This window comes from Dromiciops gliroides, chromosome 3 (genome assembly GCF_019393635.1).
Source record: "Dromiciops gliroides isolate mDroGli1 chromosome 3, mDroGli1.pri, whole genome shotgun sequence".
NCBI lineage: Eukaryota > Metazoa > Chordata > Mammalia > Microbiotheria > Microbiotheriidae > Dromiciops > Dromiciops gliroides.
Genome location: NC_057863.1, coordinates 528,422,176 through 528,440,299, shown reverse-complemented (window position 1 = coordinate 528,440,299; position 18,124 = coordinate 528,422,176). Strand labels below are relative to the sequence as shown.

Sequence of the window (18,124 nt, the reverse complement as noted above, 5' to 3'; positions counted from 1 at the left end):
ATATTACTTCTACTGAAGTTCATAAAACCATACAGGGATTTTGTAGATCACCTAATTTCCAACCATTGCCTTTTACAAATGAAAGAAATTGAGGCCCAGAGAAGTTCATTGACTTGTCCTCAGAGTTCTAAACAAAGCTATTCAGGTTTGTGATTTTTTTTGAAAGGGTTTAGTTGCTTATTAAGTAGTTTTTATAGCATTTAAATGCTTCTGATTTCCATAAGTGTGTATATATAGTCCCTCAGTTTTGAAATGGTAATTTCTTGAATAAACATTGATGTAATGCTTGTCTTTTTAAAAGGAACTTTATTTATATATTCACCTCTTAATGATTCATGAATGAAATGTCTTTGCCAGAGCTTTAGCTATCTAGAGTCCCGGGGAACATTACAGTACTGTTTGATTTTAAATTCTTGTTTTCTTGTTTTTTAATCAATAAATTTTATTTTAATACTGTATAAAAAAACCTAAAAATTCACCTATATAAACCTCCCTTTTCCTTTTCCTATATCCCACCCTCAAGATAAAGTATCTGAAAACAGGTTAGTTGAATGGCCTCTCCCAAGTTGGAAAGGTTTGTCCATTATGTAGCTTTACTGATATTGAAATATAAGTACAAAAAAAGCCTTTAAAAACTAAATGGAAGGTATTTTGGGATTACATATGAAATACAGGGGGCAGCTAGGTGGCACAGTGGATAAAACACTGGCCCTGGATTCAGGAAAACTTGAGTTGAAATCCAGCCTCAGACACTTAACACTTACTAGCTGTGTGACCCTGGGCAAGTCACTTAACTCGTTGCCCAGGAAAAAAACCAAAAACCAAAAACAAACCATATGAAATACAAAATATTTATACCATTATAATAGAAGTGTTCAGAAATCACTTCTAGTTTTGATCTCTTATGCCAAGAAATGCATTTTACATGCTACATGTATTTTTTTATCCTTTATTGTGGGTCATTCTGGACTTTGGAACAGACTTGAAGAATTAAAAAAAAAAAGAGAACCAACAGAATTGAATGTTGGTAACAGAAGTATTAGTTGAAGTTGTCAATAAGAAGGCAGTACATTTTGCTTCTATTAAAAGAAAGTATGTCTTTGTTCACTGAACCACTGTAAGAAGGAAGACTTTCTATGCTGTCACATATACCTGTTAATTTTTTGCTTTATGGTCTCTTGCTTTATGTGTCCTTTTATGTAAAACTCCTTAGCCAACTAGGAAAAAAATGAAATAGAGTCTAGACTTTGATCTGAAGCATGTGTGGGTGGCAAAGTAAATGATGGTTTAAATATCATGATGTGCCTAGATGATTTTAATAACCTTTAGCCTTATAGCATTTGAAATTTATGATATCTAAGGAATTACAAAATTATATCCATAAGGTCATTTTGATTTCTCCAGGTCAATATACTTTTATAATTTAATTTTAATTCAAAGTAGAACTGTACATTGCAGATAATTATGAGAAAATTGTGATTGAGATAGCAGGGTCATAAAAACCTTCACTTTTATTTTTAAAGGACTTAGCAGCACAACTTAAAACACAGCTTGATAAAGCACGCAAATTAAAAGAAGCAGGAGTGCGAGAATTAACAAGAAAATATGAGATGGAGGTAAGAAAAAAATCATTTGTGGCTTCATTTTGTATATAAACTACATTTGGAGGATAGCACTAAGTTTTGAAATGGTGACATTTTGGGGCAGCTAGGTGGTGCAGTGGATAGATCACCAGCCCTGGAATCAGGAGTACCTGAGTTCAAATCCGGTCTCAGACGATTGACACTTACTAGCTGTGTGACCCTGGGCAAGTCACTTAACCCCAATTGCCTCACCAAAAAAAAAAAAAAAGAAAAAAAGAAATGGTGACATTTTAATAATAGTTAATAAATGAACATTTCTTAATAAATTAGGGTACCTGTGTTCTAGGCATGACTCCCTCAGTAACAAGAAAGTTGATGTTAGGCAAGTCACTTAACCTTTTGAATCTCAGTCTCCTCATCTGTTAAAAATATGAATAATCACTAATGTTTCTTCTAGGTTTAAAAATCCCATATTTGTGTTTTGTATTTGACTAAGTGTTTGCTGAATATGGAAATGACTGCAAGTTTACTGGGTGATACTGTAGTTTCATCCTGATGGATGACTTAAGATTACTTAATAAATATATTTATTGAGATATTAGATTAATAGCAGCAAAGACGAAATTGACTTTCCTTTCTGGAAGTGTACTAGATCATACCATCAGAGATTGTTTGCAGGCATCTAGAACATTTTGGAGAACTGGCTGAAGTCAGCTCTGTGAAAAATAAATCTCATTTAATTAATCTAATATATTTTTTCCTATGTGTTAATAAGCATTGTAGAGTTTGGTGAAGAAAGTTACTATTATTTTGATATGAAAAGTTTTGATTCCAATTTTTTGGACATTTTAAGAGGTGATTTGGGAAAATTGGCTTAGTACATAAATATTTGTATTAGAGAGATAGCTGCTTTTAATGAGTTCTCCCTAAAGAATATTTTATTAACAGTTCATTGTCAGACTGAGTGGAGAAAGGAATACTTCAAGAGAAGTTTCACTATTTCTATTCTGATTATAGAATCATAGAATTTCAAAGTGTTAGAGGACTCTAAAGACACTTAATACAATTCCTACCTGACACACAGTGCACATGGTATGCACTTAATAATTTGCATTAAATTGAGCAGGATTATTCTTTGCAGCCTCTCTGACAAGTTGTCATTTAACTTTTGTTTGGAGACTTTCAATATTGAGGCACTTATTAAGTAACCTCCTTCTACTTTCTCGCCATTTAAAAATGATACCTTTTAGGGGCAGCTAGGTGGTGCAGTGGATAGAGCACCGGCCCTGGAGTCAGGAGGACCTGAGTTCAAATCCGGCCTCAGACACTTAACACTTACTAGCTGTGAGACCCTGGGCAAGTCGCTTAACCCCAATTGCCTCCCCAAAAAAACAAAACCAAAATGATACCTTTTATTTTTTACATCATATTCATTTCCTTCTTGTACCCAGTGAGCCATTCCTTCTAAAAAAAGGTTTTTAAAAAAGGGAAAAAAGCAGTCAGCAAAGCCAACCAACACATTAACGACATTTTTCAGTAATGACAACATTCCACGCCAATGATCTACTTCTTCAATGAAGGCAGAAAGTGCATTTACTTAACTCTTCTGGGATCAAGTTGGTCATTGTTATTGTACTTTCTGACTACACTATTGTCATTGTGTGTGTCATTTCTTGGTTCTTCTTCACTCATTATCAGTAAACTTAAATCTTTCCACATTTTTCTGCATACTTCATATTCCTCATTTCTTGATTTATGAATAAATGAGGGGCAACTAGGTGGTGCAGTGGATAGAGTGCTGGGCCTGAAGTCAGGAAGACCTGACTTCAGATACAGCCTCAGACATTTACTAGCTGTGTGACCCTGGGTAAATCACTTAAACCTGTTTGCCTCAGTTTCCTCGTTTATAAAATTAACTGGAGAAGGAAATGACAAACCATCCCAGTATCTTTGCTAAGAAAACCTGAAATAAAATAAAGTCAGGAAGAATCAGACATGACTGAACAACAACAGCAAATAGAAAGTCTTCTGTAGAAGTTTGCTTATTACTTTCTTGTGTTTTTATCAAGTATTCCCTTGTTGCATATTTAAACTATTCTGTCAAAGAAGTTATACATGTGAGAATGTAGACATATCCATTAGTAACTAATGATTTTTGTCTTGATTTTGTAAAGTATCCAGAACTGCTAGTGAATATAAATGACAATATCTGTAATACAAATATTTTACAAAATTATTGTTATTACTCATTAAGCTTTGCTCGCAAAAGATTTTTAATTCCTTTAAAGAAAGTAAAGATGGTCTTTCTCTTTCTGTGTTGTATTTTGAGGGCCTTTATATTTTTCTCTGAGATTTGACCACAGAAATACAACAACTAGAGATAAATATGTAGAATAATTAAGTTCTAGGGAACATTGCAAGTTTGTTCATCCTGAAAAGTTCTTAATGAGACATAGAGCTACTAAAGGTTAGTAATGTAGAACATTATCTTGCATTACAAAGAAAAAAATAGCATTATAGATAAATGTTTCTTTACAATGTGACCAATTAGGGGCAGCTAGGTGGTGCAGTGGATAGAGTACCAGCCCTGGAGTCAGGAGAACCTGAGTTCAAATATGACCTCAGACACTTGACACTTACTAGCTGTGTGACCCTGGGCAAGTCACTTAATCCCAATTGCCTCAACAAAAAACAAAACAAAACAAAAACCCAATATGACCAGCTCATGCTTTAAATACTAGCCATTGCCTTTAAAAATCTTAATGATGGGGGGCAGCTAGATGGCACAGTGGATAGAGCACCGGCCCTGGAGTCAGGAGTACCTGAGTTCAAATCCGGCCTCAGACACTTAACACTTGACTAGCTGTGTGACCCTGGGCGAGTCACTTGACCCCAGTTGCCTCACTAAAAAAAAAAAAAAAAAAAATCTTAATGATGAAAAAATGGTCTTTCCACTAAAATTTGAAGTAAAAAAACATAAAATGACAGCTTTCTTTTCCCATTTTCCTAAATATACATTAAATAATTTTATTATTCATCTTCATAATATACATGCAAAGTCTTTGTTTAAATTAACTTGATTATTGTAATTACATTTACATTTTATGCTGAGGAAGTATTCAGCATTTATTTTGGTGATATGTAGGTGTTAAGACACAATTTTTTTTTTTTTTAGTAATAAGAACTGACTTATAGAATGCTTAAATTTTCAAAGTGCTTTTAATCCCCTATTTTAGTTTGAGCCTTGTAACAGCCATGAGATTTAGGTTTACTACAGGTTACTAACATTATTGCCATTTTGCAGATGAGAAAATCAAAGGTCAGGGAGGTAAAGGGACTTATAAGTGATTGCACAGCTATGTGGTTGTCAGATGTGGGATTTGAGCCCAGGTTTTTCTGATTCTAAGCCTAACATTCTTGACAAAACATAGTCACAGAAGTATTTTTGAATGAGATAAGTTATTTTTTTTTTCTCTATCAAATGGCACTTAAAACTGTCTTTTACTATATTCTACATGACAGTCCTGGAGATGCTTGAAGAAAGCTGTTTTCTTCTCCCAACCTTTTCTCCCTCCAGGTCCTTGTATTCCTGATCTTGCTTCTTTCACTTTTATATGTCTTCTTGTGAATCATGCATTGCTACAGTCATTATGTTCATCATTTCTTAACTGGGTAATAATATTTCATTACTTTTACTTGCCATAATTTGTCTTTCCCTAATCAGTGGATATTTTTGTTTCTGGTTCTATGCTACTATAGAAAGTACTTCCATAAACATTTTGGGTATTCATTTGGACCTTTCTTTATATTTTTGGCCTTCTTGCACTATATACCCAATGTGGAATCTTTGGTTACTCTTTTATTATTGTTCTCAATTACTCTCAACAGCCTGGACCATTTGAAGTCCTACTAACAGAGTATTAGTTTGCTTTACTTCCACAATCCCTCCAACTTTGACTATTCTCATTTTTTGTGTCTTTCCTTTACTGGGTGAGAATTGGAACCACAGTGTTGTTTCAATTTCTGTTTCTTATTTAATAGTTTTTACAATTCTACTTCTTTCTGTTTCTACTTTGCCCTCGGGTTCTGAGAGACTTGGACAACCCCCCTTTAAGATTTCTTAAAATATGCTATCTAGCCTTTTGTTTTGGTTATGGTATTCAAATACTTCAGTGATTCTTAAACTTTTTCTCCTTTTATTTCTATTAAGTTTTTATGAGATACTTTCTATTTTATTTTTTCATCTTTTGATTTTATTTTAATATTTCTTGTTATCTCATGAAGTCTTTGACTTTTATTTGGTCAATTCTAATTTTGAGGGAGTTTTGCTAGGGCAAGATTTTGTCTTTTTTGTGCTAAACTGTTAATTCCCTGTCCATTTCTTTTATCGCTCTCATTTCTTTTTCAGTTTTTTCCTCAATACCATCATTTTATTCATTAAAAACATTTAAAAATAAAAAAAATACTCTTACATCATCTCTCCTAGGAATTCCATTTGAATTTATACCCAAACTGTGTTTTTCTTTGAGGCTTTGCTTATAGATATTTTGGAGTCCTTTTCTTCTTCTGGGTTTGTGTCTTGATTGTCCCTGCTACCATAATAGCTCTTTATAGTAGAATATTTCTTTAGTTTGCTCATTTTTCCAGAATAGTTCTTGACTTCAGATTTGATTTCTGTGGTAGACTCTACCACACTTCTTCAGGGAATGTCTGGATTGGTTTTGTTGCTGTTTGTTTGTTTTTGTTTTTGTTTTTTAGGGTGTTGAATGTTGTTCTAGGATTCAGGGATAAACTGAGGACCTACAAGCTTTCATTGCTCCCAGAGAGTGATTTGATTTAGGGCAAAGACTAATTGCTGTTCTGCCCATACCCCCTGCACTGAGCTTTTCAAGTTCCTGATCTGGATTTGGGTTTGAGCAAGATTAGACTGCTGTCTGACTCAGCCCTTATTAGTCATCTGTAAAACTCTTTAAGTAGGCTCCCCTTCATTCTGAGATTTCTGCCCTGGTGTTTTCTCTGCAGGTTAGATTAAATTAAGACCTCACTCTGCTCTTGGCATCTGAACCTGTTCCTTTTCCAGTATACAACCCAGGGCCTCCCTGCCTGAGAATGCCACTCTTGGGCACAGGTTCCTTTCTATCACTACTCTGGATCTGAAGGATACTGGAAACTGAGGAGTGAGTGACAAAGCTTCCAGTTGGCACTTATTGTTGTTATACCCTGGAATGGGTCTGGGGCCTCTTTTTATCCCAATTTGTTAACTTCTCCCTTGACCCACTTGGACCTCAGCATTCACAGACTTCTTTCTGACACTGTACATAGATAGAGCTGGGTTAGACAGAGAACTCACTGTCATTTTTTTTTCTGGATTTCTCTCTCAGGATTTTGTGAGGTATGTTTTCTGTTTGCAGGAGTTTTGTGGAGGGGAGCAGGGCTGAGCTGTATTGCTTTCGGGTACTGGAGCATATTTGTTTTACCTCCTGCTACATTTTTTTTGGAGTTATGTTTGCAACAATTTTTTTATCTTGTGTGTACTTTCTTTGATTTATTTTTCTCTCCAGCTCTAATTCCTGATTTGCAGCAGGCTCAGCTCACTTTCTCACTCTTGGGGGGGATAGTCACCCCTGCATGTTCTCACTGTGGGTCCCAAGCTTTCTGTGTTGATTTCCACCTTTTCAGTTTTGGATTGCTGGATCTTCAGAATGCTCTGTGACTTCTTAGGACAGAGTGTTAGGAACCTCAGGTCCTCTGGGGCAGGAGATGCTGCTTCATGGAATAATGATTCCTGCTAGCTTCTGCTCTCACAATCTTTATTCTAGGGCTTTCTGACCATTCTGGAGCTTTCTTAGGGGGCTCTTCCCTCTGAAAAGATTGGGTAGGAATAAGAACTACTATTCTGAGCAGTAGCAAAAGATATTTAAAAAACCTTCTGGAGAGAGAGATATTATCTCAAAGATTTTTTTAGGGGAAAGATTTTTTTATAGTTTAAGGAAAATATTTTCTATAAAGCATATCAATTCCTATTATCAAATTCATTCTTTTATTTCTTAAAAATCACTTTGGCATATTGTGATACAACAGGCTCTGGTATTTTGTTTTAGTGTTGTAGTAGGATTTAAGTTGAGTATAATTTAAAAGGAAGTAAAACATACTCTTCTATTTTTTTTTGGTTACATATAAGGTATTTTATTTTTTCCGTTACATGTAAAGATAGCTCTCAACTTTTGTTTATACAAGCTTTACAATTTTAGATTTTTCTCCCTCCCTCCCCTCCCCCTGTTAAGGGCTAAAATTCTAGCTAATCTGTCCTGACGCCAAAGAAAAGACTCCTGGTCTTGCCCTCAAAGACCTTCACTTCATGGGTGGAACTCTTCTACAGTAAGTCTCCAGCAGGTGGCGTCATTCCAATCCTTACACCCCTCCCCCCTCCCCTAGACAGCAGGTAATCTGATATGTTATGTTTATATATGTATATATCTATATACATATATATATATCTATACACACACATATATATATATATACACACATAATAACATTAATCCTATTTCTGCATTAGTCCTGTTATAAGAGAAAAAATCAGAGCAATGATGAAAAACCTCAAAATAGAAAAAAAAACAACAGCACCAAAAACAAAAGAAATAGTATGGTTCATTCAGCATCTATACTCCACAGTTCTTTTTTTTTTTTTTTCCCTTGGATTTGGAGATCCTCTTCTATCGTGAGTTCCCTGGAACTCTTCTGTACCATTGCATTGGTGAGAAGAATATAGTCCATCACAGTAGATCAACACTCAATGTTGATGATACTGTGTACAATGTTCTTCTGGTTCTGCTCATCTCACTCATCATCAGCTCCAGGTTTCTCTGAACTCCTCCTGCTCATCATTTCTTACAGCACAATAGTATTCCATTGTATTCATATACCACAACTTGTCCAGACATTCCCCAGTTGATGGGCATCCCCTCAACTTCCAATTCCTTGCCACCACATAAAGAGCAGCTATAAATATTTTTGTACATGTGGGTCCCTTTCCTCTTTCCATGATTTCTTTGGGAAAAAGACCTAAAAGTGGTATTGCTGGGTCAAAGGGTTCTATTTTTTTTATCATTGCATGTGTTGTTTGCTCAATTCTGCTTATTTTACCTTTCATCATATTGTCTTTTTATGCCTCTTGTATTCTTCATATTTGACATTTCTTGCCCAGCTTACATTCATCTGTTACAGTTTGTTTAGCCATTCTCCAGTTGTTGAACGTCTTGGTGGTGCAATGTACAGAGTGATGAACTTGGAAATAGCAAGAGCTGAGTTTAAATCCTGCCATTACTAGCTTCGTGACCATAGGCAAGTGACTTCACATCTCTCAGCTTCCTCATTTACAAAAAAGGAGCTGGTAATAACAACATCTCCAGTGGTTATTGTGAAAATCAGATGAGATAACATAAGTGCTTTGCAAACCTTAAACCGCTTTGGGAAGCTAAATGGAGCAGTGCATAGAGTGCTGGGGCTGAAGTTAGGAAGACCTTGTTCAGATGTGACCTCAGACACTTACTAGCTGTGTGACCCTGGGCAAGTAACTTAACTTTTTTTCCTCAGTTTCCTCATCTGTAAAATGAGCTAGAGAAGGAAATGTCGAACTAACCTCAAAAGCGGGGTCCAGAAGAGTTGAACATGAGTGAAATGGCTGAGTAATAATGCACTAATTATTTGCTAGTTATTATGCTAGTTATTGTTATAGTCATATACTAGTTTCTAGTTCTTTGCTATCATAAAAGGTGCAGGTAAAAATATTTGGTTGAATTTTGGACCTTTCTATCCATGTATACACCTAGCTATGAAATCTCTTGCTCAGATGGTGTAGGCATTTTAAATTACTTTCTTAGCTAAAGTCAGATTTATTTCTAGAATAACTGGATCAATTTACAGCTCCACCAACAGTTCATTAGTTTGCTTATCTTCCTGTAACCACTCTAACATTGGCTTCCCAACTTTTGTCATTCTTGCCAGTTTTGTTCGTATGAGATTTATTTTTTTAAGCCTTTAAGAACAATAAGATTCCCACTCCTCTATTTTTAACTTATCTCTACTCCTAATAACAGGGTGAAAGCTTTCAGGAAGAACAAGAGGTGCTCCTTGTCAGAACAGATCATTCTGGAAGGGCATGGCCTGTGACTGCATCAGGATCCAATGAAGCAAGAAGGAAAAAGCAGATGGTAATTTTTTTTTTTTGTGGGGCAATGAGGGTTAAGTGACTTGCCCAGGGTCACTCAGCTAGTAAGTGTCAGGTGTCTGAGGCCGGATTTGAACTCAGGTACTCCTGAATTCAAGGCCAGTGCTTTATCCACTGCGCCACCTAGCTGCCCCTAGATGGTAATTTTAATATGATACCGTTGCTTATTAGGGCAAAAGTCTTGGTTTGTTAATGGCATAATTTTTTCATCAAATTTAGTGTGAAAGATTTGCTTTTCTGGAACTTTTTCTTTTTCTTTTTTGAAAGGAAACTTTCAGATGCTTATGGTAGAAAGTAGTGAAATAATTGGTTTAATTTGGAGATTTTTTTTTTTAAAGGTAGTACACATTGTCTTTTTTTGATGACTTCCTAGAGGCATTATTTAAGGATAAACCAAAAAGGAAAACTACTTAAGGAATTAAAAAATTTTCTTTTCTCAGATGTTTATTTAAAAAATTAATTGCAAAGATTTAACTAGCAGTTTAAATTACTTAAGATTACTAATGGTTATTTTTGCAGAGTTATTAAATATATTAAAGAAAACTTTATTTTATAACTTGTCTATTTCAGTCACCTGATTTCAGGTACTACTTGAGTATTTATAAGTAGGAGAGTTTATGGAATTCTCTACATGATGTAGTGTCTTAATTAATGATATTTATAGACAGGAAGACAAGTTGGTTATTGTTATAATCTAGGTATGATGTGATGAGGGCTTCTGCCAGAGTGGTAGCAGTGTCAGAAGAGAGAAGCAATGAGATTTTGGGAAGGTAGAAACAATAGGAAATGACAACTGCATTTGGGAATGAGAGAAAGTGAAAAGTTGAGGATGACACATAGGTTGCTAACTTGGGTGAGTGGGAGGAAGGTGGTGCACTCTAGAAACACAGGGAAATTCAGAAGAGGGTGTGTTAAGATAATGGATTTAGCGATACTCAGGGACCCACCTGGAGGTTTAAACTGATTGAATTAGATAAGGTGATTTACTGTTGACTCATTTATTAGATTGGAGGCACATCTGGCTGGTACTTGAGAGTACTTAAGAAAGCATGGTTCTCAGAAGCTAACAATTTTGAACTTTGACTACCTTCTGGCCCAGTCAACCAATCAGCTTGAAGAACCTCCCATTGCTGGGAGGAGACAGGAAGGAGGAAGCAGAGGCTGCGCAGGGAGCTTGCTCTCTTTGGCTGGGAGACATCAGCATGGTGGCAGGGAACTTCACAGGGGAGTTTAGGAAGGCGAGGATTTCAGGCTATAAGAAATCTGTTCTCAATCTTTCTCTTTCTTTTACTGTCTTTCAATAAACCCTTAAAAAACCTAAACTTGTTTATCAGTGATTTTAGTCAGTTTCCCCCCCAAAACTGGGGGGACAGATTAGAACCCACATTTAGAAATTTAAATTACACAAGGGTAAGGATTGGGAGGAAAAATAATGAATTAACTTTTGGTCACATTGAATTTAACTTGTCTCTGGGACATCTATTCTGAGATGTCTATAAGGCAATGGGAGATATGAGACTGGAGGTCAGGAAAGAGGTTACAGGTGGATAAATATATCTGAGAATTATCTGCATAGAGATCACAGTTGGTTCCATGGGAGTTGTTAAGATGACCAAGCAAAATAGTATAGTGGGAGAAAAGAAGGCCCAGGACAGAGCTTTGGATGACACCCATTATAGCAGGTATGACCTGGATGTGGATCCTGCCAAGGAGTCTGAGGAGTGGTCAGACAGGTAGGTGGAAGGCAGAACAAGAGAGACTACTGTCTTCCAAACCTAGAGAGAAGAGAAAGAATATCAAGGAGAAAAGGGTGATTGACAGTGTCAGAGACTACATGGAGGTCAAGAAAGATGAGTATTGAGAAAGGACAATAACAGTTGGCAATTAAGAGATCATTTTAATTTTGGAGAGAGCAGTTTCAATTGAATGATGAGGTAGCTTATCATATAAGTGCTATCCTCATCTCCTGTGACATTTGAATAAAATAAAGAAGTATATTACTCATTTTCTAATGGTTCTAGATCTATATTATTTACAACATAATCAATGGTAAAAGAAAAGATAAAATTACTTGTAACTTTTCTAAAATCATTGTTATATGATTATTTTTATTTTTTGGTAAGGCAATTGGGGTTAAGTGACTTGCCCAGGATCACACAGCTAGTAAGTGTTAAGTTTCTGAGACCATATTTGAACTCAGGTCCTCCTGAATCCAGGGCTCGCACTATCCACTGTGCCACCTAGCTGCCCCCATATGATTATTAACAAATATTTGCTGAATGCCTGCTATCTGACACATACATGCTAGGTATTGTGAGTAATGAAAGTGAATTATAAGTAATGGGTCTTGCCTTCAAGAAACTTAACTCCAAATGTTAATTTATTTAAACATTTCTTCTGCAAAAATAGTAATCTCCAAATAGCCTGTTTGAATAGAGGCAAGCTAAACAAATGAATTTCTCCCCAAATCATGTGCTTTATAATTTGAAATTTCTTTCACATATCCCATTCTATGCTATGTATTAGAACTATAATCTGTGAGGCAGTTAGGTGGCACAGTGAATAAAGCACTACCCCAGGAGTCAAAAGGACCTGAGTTCAAATCTCACTTCAGACACTAGCTGTGTGACCCTGGGCAAGTCATTTAATCCCAATTGCCTTAAACATCCATGCCCAGGGCAGCTAGGTGGCACAGTGGATAGAGCACCAGCCCTGGAGCCAGAAGGACCTGAGTTCAAATCCGGCCTCAGACACTTAACACTTACCAGCTGTATGACCCTGGGCAAGTCACTTAACCCCAATTGCCTCACTAAAAACAAAACAAAAAAACCATCCATGCCCATCTCTAATCATCCTGATGTATATTTAAATCCATTTCAATGCAAGTTATGACATTATCCTGATGTCATGTCCTCATTGGGAATGGACAAAACAACAGGAAACAATCATTAAACTAATTATTCCCAGGCTCAGCTGGGGGACAGAAAGTAAGAACTGCAGAGCAATCTACTCAGGAAGTTAACAGATTGTAGGCAGTTAGGTGGGTAGTGGATAAAGCCCTGGGTCTGGAGTCAGGCAGACCTGAATTCAAATGTAGCCTCAGATCCTTACTAGCTGTTAGCAGCGTGACTTCGGGTTAGTCATTGCCTCAATTTACTCAAATGTAAAATGGGAATAATAATAGCAACTACCTTCCAGGGTTATGAGTACAAAATGAGATAATTGTAAAATGCTTTTGCAGTGTCTAGCATGTAGTTAGTGCTATATAAATGTTATTATTGTTGTTGTTTTCAGTTTTTATTTTATGTAAACACCTTTCCTTTCTCTACTTATGTTATAAACTGTCTATACTAAACCTGCCATCCTGAATTTGAACATTATATGTTTTAATTAAAATATTTCCAATACAAAAGACTGTACTAGGCAATGAAAGGCATAATATAATGAATAAGATGTGATTCTGTGACCTCAAGGAATTTTTGAATATAGAGAAAATTTTTTAAAATATTGAAGAATTAAATAACTTGCTTGTGTTGTATTGGGGAACTTTGGTGGCACAGTGGATAATGTTTTGAGACTCTTGTTCAAGAACACCTGACTTCAAATCTTGCCTCACATACCTACTAGCTGTATGCCTCTAGGCAAGCCACTTATACTTTTTCAGCCTCAGTTTCCTCATCTGTAAAATGCTCATAATTACAAAACCTATCCCACAAGATTGATGTGAGGATCAAATGAGACAACATATGTAAAGCACTTTGTAAACCTTGAAGTTCTATATATAAGTGCTAGCTATCATTGGTTCCTCTCACTGCTGTTGTCAGTGGCCAATAGAATGATCATAAACTGCTCCTGGGGCATACAATAGATTTTATGGACAAAGCACATTAGATATAGAAGGAAAATTTTATAATCATCTTATGTTAAATTAAACTTTTAAGTCATGTTTGGATTTGTTTTTTATTTCATTGTTTTGATATATAAGAAATTCTCATATTCTCACAAGGTTATTATTCATTTCACCATAGATAACAACACACATAAATAAAGAGCGAATTAGATTCTTCCGTGATGAGGACTTAACCATAAAGGAGTTGGTGAAACAGGAAAAGATGACAACAGCAGAAGAACAAAATAGATCTTTCATGAGGATGGCATCATTGGTAAGCATGCTCTTGGCCTTTTTTCAGGTTCCTAGACAATTTGTAGATTATCCATCACTTAGTTTGGAAACTCTTCCCTTTGTTGACTGTTTTACTGTTTGCTGATTCCCTCATAAACAGCTATAGCTACCTAATAAGCCAGCACATTTTGGGGGTTGATTTTCCTGGGACTTGCAAGTATATGAATGTTATTCTCTATATATTCTTCATATAGTTCATCAGAAATATTGGTTATAACTTTGGTTTGCCTTATGCGTATCAGTAAAACACAAATAGTTAAGCTACTGATCTATACTTTTTAGCTCTTGGCAGGTAAACAGGAGGTGGGAGAAAACATTGTGGGTTGGGTCATGCATTAGGGAATTTAGGATGATGGGAACTCTAGTTATATGAAAAAACAATAGAATTTTATCAGATTATTATGAAGAGTGAACTGTATTTTTTTTTGGTCTTTTCAAGAGAAATATTCTCTCTTTGAAGTCTTTACCTAATGTAGGCCTCCTAATGATATGTGAATATTAAAGCCATAAAACCTACATTCAATGTTTGAGAAAAATGGCAGTTGTAAAAGAATGAAATGGAGTACATTTATTTTTGTTCCTGTAAGGATTTAAATTTAGAAATTGTTACTTGTTCTGTCAGTATTTTGAGATATTTATGTTCATAGATTTGACACATTAGGATAATTTAAAATTTTATGTATTTGGGGGATGAAAACTGGAAATGATGTCCAGTAAAACAAATCTCCTTTAAAGACAAGATAGAAAAAACTTAGAGGATCTAGAAATACTTCTTAGTAAAAGAAAATGTTCAGTCAGTTAATAAATGTTTATTAAGTGCATACTTTGTGACAGGTGCTGTGCTAAGCATTGGAGGCACAAATACCCCCCCCCCCCAAAAAAAAATAGACCTTGTCCTCAATGGGAGAAGACAACATTAAAAAAAAAAAAGCAGCTTTTAGAAGGGTAAGAGAGAGGAGGCACCAACATGGTAGAAAAAAACCAGAAAAGTCCCAGAGTAGTATAGCCAGATGAGAGATCAGAAGATATCTGGGTTGTGCTCCCTCCTGAAATGGAAGTTTTGGAGTTCATGGCTCCACCCTCCAGTCAGAGGGACAGAGGGCGGTGATGAGGTAGAGTTCCAAACCTGATGGGAACTTAGAGGATGATGCTTTCCCAATAATGAATTTCCTAGGATAAAGAAGTTGGAGAAATCCCAGAGTAGTGCAGCCAGGTGAGAGATGTTCTTTAAATTCTCTAGGCAGCTAGGTGGTGCATTGGATGGGGTCCTGGACATAGAATTCAAATCCAGCCTCAGACAATTACTAGCTGCGTGATCCTGGGCAAATCACTTAATCTGTCTGCCTCAGTTTCTTCAACTGTAAAGTGAGGTTAATAATACACCTACCTCCTAGGATTGTTATGAGGATCAAATTAGATATTGGTAAAGTGCTTGGTACATATTAGGCACTTAGTAAATGCTTGCTTCCCCTCCCATAAAAAGGATAATCACTTTAAGTGGACCTAAATTCAAATGGCTTGTCATAAACCTTGTTAGAATCCATCAAGTACCAGTAAAAAATCTTTTTTAGGAATTACTTCATAATCTATTACATTATCTGTTAATTGTAATCAATAACTACCACTGTTCATGGTACTGTGCAGTAGAACATTTTCATAACAAGTAGTTATTTTATATTCTGAATATTGTTTGGCTTGTGTAGCAGCTAGCTTTGATCACAATTGCATTCATATTTGCTTAGTTTAGTGAAACTTTATACTGTATAATTATTTTTTCATTAGTTCAGTTCCATTAAAATCAGAACACTGATAAAAATTAGAGTTTCATAAAGAAAATTTAAAACCCTCATGTTTTTGCTAACAAATTTTTCTTGAAGATTTGGATATGTGGGTCACACAATTTCTAGCTCATTCTTCTCTGTATCAAAAGCTGTTTGTAACCAGTTTTACATATATCTTCATATGTTTTAAACTGATTATTTTTATTTTTTTTTATTTTTCTAAAATAAAAAGAGTTTTGTTGAGAAGAATTAGGGCCGAGGAACAGATCATCTTGGTGACTGTCACACTGAAGTAAGACAAGACTGGTCTTTTGTATTTTTACCAGACAAAAGGGAAGGAAGGGCATTACAAGGAACTGGGAGGGAAAGGTAACAGCAGCACCCATCCATATCTTGCATATCAGTGTACCAGGGTCATACTCAGTAACACTCATTCCTATGATGGGAGGCAGAGCTGCTCCTCCCCTGGGAGAGTTCAAGGATTCCTTGAAGGGTTGGGATCTTTGGGTTTCTTGGGGTCCCACTGCATTCCCATAACATTCCTCTCTCTCCTTTCTGGGGAGAAAGGGGTGAAGGTCTTTCTTCAAGGCTGAAAAATGGGGCATAGAGATGTCCCTGTCTTTAAGGAGAGGTAGTGAAAAATTTGGTGGGCACAGTCCAAGCGTCACAGAGACATTGCTGTGGCTTCAGTGAAAGCTTTAATCTTAGAAACAACTAAAGAAATGACAGTACTACAAATACAAGGCCCATACATCAAGATGCATGCAGTGATCAAAATTCTAGGTATGAAAACAACCATGAAGTCCAGGATGGAGAGCTGGAGAACAATTGGCTGTCAGTGTCTACCATGATATACATGCAACAGGAAGTATATTACTCTACCTTTAGTGGCAAGTAAATTAGTCTAAGGCTATCCTGTTGTCCATTACTATGTTAGCCAAAGAATCTAGGGACTCTTAGAGGTCCTCAAGGCCCAAAGGAGTTTCATTAGAAATCCTTTCAAATGCTAAGGCCAGATTGCTCAGAATTGCCTGATTACCTGTGAGAAATATCACTCCAATAATTTCTGGAACTCAGCATTGGTGATGTGTCAAAGGCTCATTTGTTGCCATTCTTGTGAGAATGGATTACCCCTTCTGGAGGGAACAACAAAATGGAGGCTCACAGGCCTTTTTATCTGCTAACGTGACTGGTCCCTCCCCTTCTTCACCAATTACTGAATGCAATATTCCTTAAGCTAGTGGGGGAGGCAATATAGGGACCAACTCCTCCCCAACATGGACACAGCTCAGGAGCAGATCTAATTGTGACCAGCCTAGGATTTCCCTGAATCATGTTTTATTTGCTGGAGGGGCTGGAGAGGCAGACCTTTTCCAGATTGAGAGGAGCCCAACCCCCATTTCCTCACAGTACCCCACCAAAGGAATGGAGGGGGCCGCAGTTTTACAGCTCTACCACAGGAAATTATCAAGACCTCCCTTTTGCCCTATCTATGCCTTTTCTCAGGAGGGAGAGGGCTCAGAGGGTTCTAATATAGTGATACATTAGGATCTGTAAAAGAGTCGGGGATGGGGGCGGGGGGGAAGGTCACACAGAATGCTCTCTGTGTGGGTTGGGCTAGACCGCACCAAAGACTATTGCACTTATGTCCAAGTGGGTACAGACAAGAACCTGAAGAACATTTCTCTAAGTCAGGACGTCTCTAGACTAAAAGAGATGAGAATCCAGAAGTAGCCTAGCTATTCCTTCCTCAGACCTTGGGGGCCCACCCAAAGTGACTGAGGTTTCTGACAGAGGAGAAAAGCACAGTGTACACCCTGCTGGGGAATCCAAGATCCCAGTGAGCAGTCCCTTTTTAACCTATCTGATGACTTTTCCTTTCCCGGATTTCAGAACCAAAAAGTTTTGGGGGAGACTTGCAACCTGGTTTGGGGGGCTAGCTCACCCAAAGAATTGGAGGTTCATCACAAATCTTGTAAAATAAAAAGAGATTTATTAGGAGAGGAATTATGGCCAGGGAACAGATCACCTTGGTGACTGTCCCCAAACTGATTATTTTTATAAAACTAATTGATTTTTAATTACTTGACATTCACAAGTACATTGCTGAATTAAAAATTTAAAAACAATTTTGTTCCTTGCATAATTTTTATGTGTAGTTTTAATTTTAATTTCATAAACCTGTCATTAACTATATAACATTATACTATGTCCTTAGGCAAATAGAAAGATAAATACAACATGATTCCAGCCATCATAGTGGATACAGAATGTAATCCAGTAACTTGAATACAAAATAGATCGTAAGTGCTTACATGAAATACTATCCCAGCTGAACAACCAACAT

The 18,124-nt window shown here is 36.5% G+C and overlaps 1 protein-coding gene across 1 annotated transcript in view; it reads left to right on the top strand.

Moving 5' to 3' along the window:
• CWF19L2 (CWF19 like cell cycle control factor 2) overlaps positions 1-18,124 on the top strand; it is a 127,221-nt gene that overhangs the window by 50,050 nt on the left and 59,047 nt on the right. The window contains 4 exon segments of the mRNA XM_043993680.1: positions 1,524-1,616; positions 9,683-9,796; positions 13,842-13,976; positions 16,434-16,560. Of these exon segments, the coding sequence (XP_043849615.1) occupies positions 1,524-1,616; positions 9,683-9,796; positions 13,842-13,976; positions 16,434-16,560 (469 nt within the window).